This window comes from Carlito syrichta, unplaced genomic scaffold (genome assembly GCF_000164805.1).
Source record: "Carlito syrichta isolate Samal-C Ts95f unplaced genomic scaffold, Tarsius_syrichta-2.0.1 Scaffold315395, whole genome shotgun sequence".
Lineage (NCBI taxonomy): Eukaryota > Metazoa > Chordata > Mammalia > Primates > Tarsiidae > Carlito > Carlito syrichta.
The window spans coordinates 225,812-234,556 of NW_007259491.1; the positions used below are offsets into that span (position 1 = coordinate 225,812).

Sequence of the window (8,745 nt, forward strand, 5' to 3'; positions counted from 1 at the left end):
GAGAACTGACATAGAAATGTTATTTTCTAATAGTCATTGATCCTAAGGAAGTGTCTAGAGTTTATTAATTTGCCCCCTTTCTCTAGTTCCCTTTAAACTTTCCAAAACAAGTGGGTATTTGTCTTCTTAAAGCACCATCTATTTAACTAAAATGCTTGAAAGAAAATAATTTTTGTCTAGTTTTCTTCCTTCCATTACTCTTTTGTATTGAACACTTTCAGATTGAGAAATGTATATTCAAATTTGAAAAATACATACTCATTTGTTGTTAAATTTTTCTTCCTCTTGAAATAATGAAAGCCTGAGTGGAAGAAGATATAATGCAGAATACAGAAGCACTAAAAGTCCTCATTAAATTACAGTAGTCTCCCCTTATCCTTTGAGGGGGGGAGTTCAAGACCTCCATTGGATGCCTGAAACAATAGATAGTGCTGAACCCAACTGCTATCAACCAGGACACATTTCTATTCTTGTCTTCTACCCATAAATTTAATGCCTTTCTCATTTTTTTTTCTTCTTTTTGAGTTGGAGTCTCACTCTGTCTCCCAGACTGGAGTGCAGTGGCCACTCCCGGCCACCGTAGCCTCAACCTGCTGGGCTCCGGTGATCCTTCCTCCTCAGCCTTCCAAGTAGCCAGAATTACAGGCATGCGCGCTACCACGCCCGGCTGATTTTTTGATTTATTGTAGAGATGAGGTCTCGCTGCCCAGGCAGGTCTCGAACCCGCGGGCTCAGGCAATCCACTCACCTCAGCCTCCCAAAGGCGCGGGATTACAGGCTGAGCCACCTAGCCCGGCTGCCTTTCTCATTTTAACTAAGCACTTACAATGCACTGTGCTTGTAACTTTAGTAGTTTGAAGTGTGGCAGCAAAACTGGCATGAATTTCTATTTTTTCTTCCCAATTCCACAGATAGACGATTCATTTTTATCGTAGATCTTAGTAATCTCAGCATACAATGTTTTAATTTCCTTATTAAAATCAAGAAATTTCACCTTTTTACTTAAAGGAAGCACTTCATGGTTTTCTTGAGGGCATATCCAAATTACTACTCTTGCACTTTGGGGCCATTATTAAGGAGAATAAGGGTTACTTGAACACAAGTACTTTGCAACAATAGCTCTAATAAGCAAGATGGCCACTTAGTGACTAATGGGCAGATAGTGTAGACAGCGTGGATACACTGAACAAAGGGATGATTCACATTCCAAGCAGAATGGAGTGGAATGATGAGAGATTTTATCCTGCTGCTTAGCACAGTGCACAATGTAAAACTTATGAATAGCTTATTTCCGGAATATTTCATTTAATATTTTTAGATCATGGTTGACTGTGGGTAACTAAAACTGAGGAAAGTGAAACTTTGTATAAAGGGGGACTACTATATCTTAATAAGTTCTCCCCAGTACAGACTCTCCCCAACTAAGTTTTCTTACTTGCTCTACAAAGGAAGAGGCTAAGTCAGGCATTTTGTAGAGGTGAAGTAGGACTTGGGAGATCTAATTTCAGGAGATTCTCTCTCATTTGCAAAACACTACTCTCACCCTGGGTGTGTGTCAAGTCCCAGAAAATGTCAGTGAGAGGATATTTTCTCAGAAGCGAACCCCTCTTCTCTTGTGACATTTACACAGTGGCATTTTGGATCTTAATCATTTAGGTACAGTGAATGTGCATGCTCTTTGTGTTCCTTAGAACACTGGCTCTCAATGTTGAGCAGACCCTCAGCAAGTCATAATAGACAGGTAGCTTAGAGCAGATGCTCAGCAAATATTCAGTGACCAGGGAGAGATCAATGTAGAATGAATTAGTGAGTTAACAACAAAGCAGACAGATTTCTACTAGGGTTTATTTTAACCCTACAGCCAGCTTCGTGGCACCATTGGTCATGCCTCCGCATCTGACAGAATTAGTTCAATTTTGTGACTGTCTGGCTGTGCTTTGAGATCAGCAACTAGTCCAGCGTATTGCACTGGTAGTTTGTCAGTCAAATTAATGGATTGAGTTTATAGGTACAATGAGAGAAAGGCACATTGGCCTTAAAAACTTTTGAATATAGCTGCCGTCTATATGTTTTGAATCTGGTGTGGATTCAAGAGAGGAATGTCACTACTATTGAAGTTTATTTGGGCTGCATAGAATAGTCACATAGTGCTCTTCAGTGGAGTCTTGGGGGAAGCAATATATTTTAGTTTAAAAACTTTCTAAAAACAAGTACTCAGAGAAGGCTTCAAAAGCCTTGAATGATGAGGCAAAATGAAGGAGTTTTAAGCTTAAGATGTGCTAAGAAAGTAGTCAGTGGTTAGACCCCTTAGCTATACATCAGCAAGATAAGTCTCCTTTATTGTGGAATAAAATATAAGCAGGTTGGACTATGAAGAAACAATGGTGAATGGAGACATCACTTTGTAAATACATATCTCTTAACTATTTTTGAGGGCAGAGAGAGGAAAGGTTAAGAGGGTCTTAGATTATTTCAGCTTTTGTTAGAAAGAGAGAGAGACAACAATTCTTGATAAATACAAATGACCCGGGGTGGCAAAATGTTTAAATGTTGACTGAAAGTTCTGGGATTGCAGGTTCTTTCAACTTGAAAAAAAAAATTAAGACTTTGTCTTTTTGTGGAGAGGAGATCGTTTTCTAATCCTTACTTAGCATCTACAATAGGACAGTGAACTATAAATAATCCAAAGAACTTGAATTTGCTGCTATGCTTGAATGTTTTTATGGCCTTCTTTCTGCCATGATAAATATAATCGCCTTATTTGGAGACATATGCATTTTTGTGTAGGGATGGGTGCCGAACCTACTTTACTGAACATAGGCTCATAGATGAAATACTTTATAAAACGAAAATACCATTGATTTAAGCTTCACCAATTTTGAGTTTTTGATAATTTTAACAGGAACTGAGCAAAAGTTTTCTTTAGTATTAGTCTTAAAGATAGAGTTTGCCAAGCAAGTAAATAGCATAGACAAGATTTAGGAAGAATATGTAACTATTTAGTGGAAAACAACTCTAATCAATTTTTGGACATATACTTTCTTATAGGAACATATGTAGTGCTATCTGCTAACATATTCATTAATTCAGATTGGCCCAAGAGTTATTTAGAAATTTCTGATTTTCAGTGATTAAGTATATTTGATTCTTCCTCACTGATTTTGAACACAGGGAGCAACCTCAGGCTAAGTGAATGCTATCACCAGAGTTGGGTGCAGGAGCTTGGGTAGCCTATATATGATGAGTTAGAGGTTGTTATTCTTATACTTAAACTTTTGTCAATGGAAGATAGAATGCATTGATGTTCCTCAGTGCCAAGTGAAGTATAGGAACATAACTGACTTTGGAAGGAGGTTGATTTACTTTGAGTGGCCTATGTATAAAATCTTCTAGACATCAAGTTAATTCATCTGTTTCTGGGTTTGGCAGGCCATGTGGTACCTCCACTTTCTTATTCACTTATTGTGGTTGCTCTGTGGGATAATGTTGTGACAGGAAGATTAGCATATTGTATGCATACAATTGAGACTCTGTTAAGTATACTTTTCAGTTATGTACTAAAAGTCTTCCAAGTGTTTTATGATTTCAGTTGAAGTAGGGAAAATAATCAGATGGACTCCATTATTATGGTGGAAATTAGATTTAGTGTATAGGCATAGAGTTTGAGTTTTACTCAAGCCCAGCATTTCTGTAATAGTTTAAAATAACTTTTCTTGGTTTTTGTTCATCGTTGTCTTGCCTTAGGAATCAAGACTGCCTTCATGTAACCTTGGGAGGCTGTCAAAGGCATTGGTCTCACCACTAAAGAGCTGGATATCTACAACCTGAATTAGACTCTAGTATAAAACTAATGCTAAAAACAAGATCATTCTGTATAGAGAATAAAGAACCATTTGTTTGGTGTTGTCTCCACAGGTGAAGTTGCAAAACAAAGTGGAACTTCAAGAATATCAACAACCTAGGATTTGTGTATTTTATTTGTAAAGAAAGCATGGTTACCCTATTGGCACATGGCTTTGTCCAAATATGGAGCTTGAAGACTGGGATGTCTGAGTCAAAAGAAGCACTCATTGAAATGGTAGAAGGAGATAAGATAGTTGAACTGGGACTCTTTTTCAGGATTGGACAATATAAAGCTTTTCAGCTAAATGATAACATTAAAAGTGTGGCCCTTAGATCCTATGGAGAAAATGAAAATAGCCTGCATTTAACTTTCCAAAATAATAGCTTATTGTGTATTGAAAGATTATCCTCCCATGATGCTGAACAGTTGAAGATATTCCTGGATAAAGTCCATCAAAACAAGCTTCCACCACTCATGAGACCTGATAAGGATGGGGATGTCTTTGCTAACACAGCAACACAGAAGGAAATCAATAAAACTTCATATCACGAAGACTGTGGGAAATCAAGTAGAGGATCTTTTGAGACACCAAAAGGAAGTAGTACAACAGCTGCTCTTTATAAGATGCTTTTGCATACCTCAGAATTATCAACACATATTTGCAGAGAGTTATCAGAAAATAGACATGGGAAGAGGAAAAGAATGCTATTGTCTAGTTCAGAGATGAATGAGAATTCCCAGAAAGAAAAATACTTCACAGAAAACATGAAATACAAAGCAAATGCCTTGAGGTATATAAGCCACAAATGGAAGAAAAAATGGAAGTTAAAAGAGTTAGAAGAGAATAAGAAATTGGAATTTGGATCTTCATTTATGACCAAATCTACTGGGAATCCTTACCTAGATGGCACTGGTCTTCTCCAAACTCTCATTAAGAAAATACTTGTGACATTTCTGTTAGAATCAAAGTATACTGAAGATGACAAAGACTGGGAAGAATTCATGTTATCATTTTTCGTTGACCCAGGAAAACCATGGAAAGGCTTCCCCAATCTGGGAAACACTTGTTATATGAATGCAGTTTTACAGTCTTTATTTTCTATTCCATCATTTGCTGCTGATTTACTTAATCAGGATTTCCCATGGGCTGAAATTCCCTTTGATGCTGTTGCTATGTGCTTGGCACAGCTGCTTGTTTTGAAAGATATTTATAACATAAGAATCAAGAAGAAGTTACTTGTGAATATTAAAAAATCCATTTCAGCAGTCGCAGAGATATTCTCTGACGACAAACAGAATGATGCTCATGAGTTTTTAGGTGAATGTTTAGATCAACTGAAAGATAACATGAAAAAATTAAACACAATTTGGAAGACTAAAAGTGAATCTGGGGAAGAAAATTCACCTCAACAGGTGTTTGTTTGTGATGCTGCCACCAAAAGATTCTTTTGTCCTGTCATCACTAATTTTGAGTCTGAGTTACTATGCTCTATTACTTGTAAAGCTTGTGGTCAGGTTGTTTTCAAGACAGAGCCAAATAATTTTCTCTCCATCAATCTTCCACGTGGAATGGAAGAACTTCCTCTGTCTATTCAATCTACTTTTGATCATTTCTTTAAAACAGAACATCTTGAGTATAAGTGTGAAATGTGTAAGCACAAGTATTCTTTTACAGTGTCCAAATTCAGTAGGCTACCTAGAGTCCTGATTGTTCATCTGAAACGCTATATGTTTAATGAATTTTGGTCATTAAGGAAGGATGACCAGGAAGTCATTATTTCCAAATATTTAAATGTGTCTTCTCATTGCAATGAAAGCACAAAACCACCTCTTCCCTTGAGCATCAATGCCCAGACTAGGGATTTCCAATTATTAAAACATATTCAGGAGATTATTTCTGAAACCATCAGCTCATCAATACCTTCAACCAAGGATTCCTTGGGTCTACACATTGGATTGAACAGGGAGTCTGAAAAACAAAAATGCCAAAAAGTCTTTAAGGGGGCAAGCAGAGAACAACAGCAAAAATACCTGGAAATAAATTCTAAACTAAATAAAATAGAGCCAGGAGATGGAGCACTCACTGAAAAAGAGCTCTCAGCTCCCTCAGTGACGTATCTGGAAGACACCTCTCTGTCTCTGATTCACAAAGATGGAGGTAAACCCACCAGCAGTTCAGACACATGTTTTTCAGAAGTTCATCTTCAAGAAATGCCTGAAAGTGACACATGTCTTTCAGAAGTTCATCTTCAAGAAATGCCTGAAAGTGACACATGTCTTTCAGAAGTTCATCTTCAAGAAATGCCTGAAAGTCCAAGAATAGAGAAATATGTGAAAAGCAATATATTTGTAGATTTTGATACGGTCACTGAGCATACTGAAGATTTTCCTAAAGATAAAAATTGTAGAATTCCAGAAGTATTCCAAAAAGGGGCTGAACAGACTCAGCAGTGTGATGGTATGAGAATCTACGAACAAGCCCCTCACCAGGCACCGTCTCAAAGCTTTCCAAAGCCAGATGCCCAGGGGCACACAGAGAACTTCAGAAGATCTACAAAATTAAATGTTCAGGAGGCTAACAGGAATCCTCTGTGTTCATTGGGTTCCAGTAAGAACCCTGGAAACAAAGACATTTTAGATAAGATGAAATCTAAAACCAAGAAACCAAAAGGAAATGTTGAAAAGGAGCATCTTCATACCTATCAGATCATTGGTGTTGTCAGCCATCTTGGGAATACCCCATATTCAGGCCATTATATCAGCGATGCCTACAACTTTGAGAAGCAGACCTGGTTCACTTACAATGATATGCAGGTGTCAAATATCCAAGAGGAGGCGATGCTGGAGGCTAGGCTTTGCACTGGGTATATCTTCTTTTACATGCATAATGAGATCTTTGAAGAGCTGTTAAAAAAAGAAGACAACTCCCAGCTTTGAAGAGAAGACCTCTCAGAAGGAGTAAGAGGAGCATACTATTTATTGCACAGATCTGCTTGATTGCCTCACTCACTACCACCTCCTCCATAGAAGGAAAACTCTAAACTCTATTCAGAAATGAAGGGATGATTAGCCTAAACCAAAGTTCAAACAAAAATTCTGATGTTTGATAAAATTTGAGAACCACTATTGTAATGCAAGGAGTATCTTGGTGTATTTTGCTATTGTACATTTAAATTCTTTATTTTGCAAAAGGTTTTGATTGTTTGTGTTTCTTATATTCATGTATACCTTACCTTTGTGAAGTTGTTAAAAGCAAAACTCATAAATAAAAATTACTTCTGCTGATCACGCTCAGCAATTTGGTGGGGGAAAAATAGTAGCTGGGATCCTGGCGATAAACATTAAATGAGATTGATAACTTTTGAATCTTCTTGAGCATATACAGGTGAGACTGCACACAAGGTGGAATCTCTGAACTGACTGCTTAAACTCCTTTCTGAATACCAAAGGGGGTGCATACTTTCAGGCCTTGAGGATGGAGAAGTTGCTTTGCCCTCAAGAAATTGGCCCACGTTTTTAATTTGCCTACTGGCAAGCTGTTGACCCTAGGTAGTGTGAGCTCACCTTGTCATCTTGGTCTTCTCAGAGGGGAACTTGCATTGCCTCAAAGGAGATGTGTTTACCAGGACTTCATCTGCGAAACAGCAAACAATTCTCTGCATTCAATAGTACATACAAGACTAATTCTAGACTGTTTTTTCCCATCTCTATACCTTATAGCATGGTGGTCTTCTTCCTTCAATGGGTAAACTACACATGCTTTAAAATGAACTTGTAGGATTTGAAAGTCTTGCTTGTTACTGATTTGTTAATACATGAAAAAAAGATCCACAGATTTTTTTTTTTTTTACAAGGAAATGATCTGCTTCTGGGAAAAACTGCATGGATCTTGGAGTGGTCATATTCCATTGAAGCTCCAGGAATTTATTAATTCTGAAATCAAGCATGTGCCATCTCTATAGCATGGCCTTTTCCTGCCTTTGAGGCAGTGAATCCTGTAGTGCCTTGTACCATTGTTATGAACGAATGACTTGTATTAAGAAGTTTTCTTGGCCAAGCGCGGTGGCTCAGCATGTAATCCCAGCACTTTGGGAGGCCAAGGCGAGAGAATTGCCTGAGCCCAGGAGTTCGAGACCAGCCTGGGTAACTTGGTGAGATGTCATCTCTACAATAAATCAAAAGATTAGCTGGGTGTGGTGGCGCATGCCTGCAGTTCCAGCTACGGGGAAGGCTGAGGCAGAAGGATCGCCTGAGCCCAGCAGATCCAAGCTGTGATGAACCTGAGCATGCCACTGCACTCCAGCCTGGGCAACAGAGTTAAACTATAACTCAAAAAAAAAAAAAAAATGTCCTCACATCATACAGAAGGAAGGAATTTTCAGTCACACCTTTACCAACATGAGTGTCCCCCTTGTATACAGGGTATAGTCTTAGTACAATTGTATTAACCCAAGAGCTTGTTGATGCTCTTTATTCTAGGGACATTTAAAGAGGTCAATTGGAGTTTAATGGTGTGGGGAAGTTAGATAATGCTCCCTAAGGGGAAAATCAGATTCCAAAGCTTGAGATTCTATGATTCAGAACACAGTATATCTAGGAGGAGGTCTTAATAGGACCTAAAGATTGCTAAGGTGATGTCCTAGATTGAATTAGTGTCCCAGATCAGAAGGGGTATCCTAGATTGAATTCATCGCTCTAATCAAAGAAGGTATTACAGACAACAATTGTTTCACTTCTGAGGTACTTCAGCAGCTGAAGCGCTGAAAGATAAGACTGGAGTTGCCTTTAAAGGAGGGAAGTGACAGTTTGGTTTCTAAATTTCAGGCTATTGGCCTCTCTAGAATAGTTTATGCTGAGCTCAGTTACATAAGCATCAGAGTGGGAGTTTTGGTAAGAATGAT

The 8,745-nt window shown here is 38.2% G+C and overlaps 1 protein-coding gene across 1 annotated transcript; it reads left to right on the plus strand.

The window, feature by feature from the left end:
- Window positions 1-4,045: 4,045 nt before the first annotated feature.
- On the plus strand, window positions 4,046-6,781 carry USP26 (ubiquitin specific peptidase 26). The gene is made up of 2 exons (XM_008072672.2): window positions 4,046-6,027; window positions 6,118-6,781. The coding sequence occupies exons 1-2, from the start codon at window positions 4,046-4,048 to the stop codon at window positions 6,779-6,781; spliced, it is 2,646 nt and encodes an 881-aa protein (XP_008070863.2).
- Window positions 6,782-8,745: the final 1,964 nt, after the last annotated feature.

What these genes read in the sequence shown, in the direction of transcription:
- USP26 (XM_008072672.2), top strand. Translation starts at nt 4,046, where the DNA reads ATGTCTGAGTCAAAAGAAGCACTCATTGAAATGGTAGAAGGAGATAAG. An exon ending in CCCACCAGCAGTTCAGACAC is followed by an intron (nt 6,028 to 6,117) that starts ATGTTTTTCAGA and finishes TGAAAGTGACAC; the next exon opens with ATGTCTTTCAGAAGTTCATC.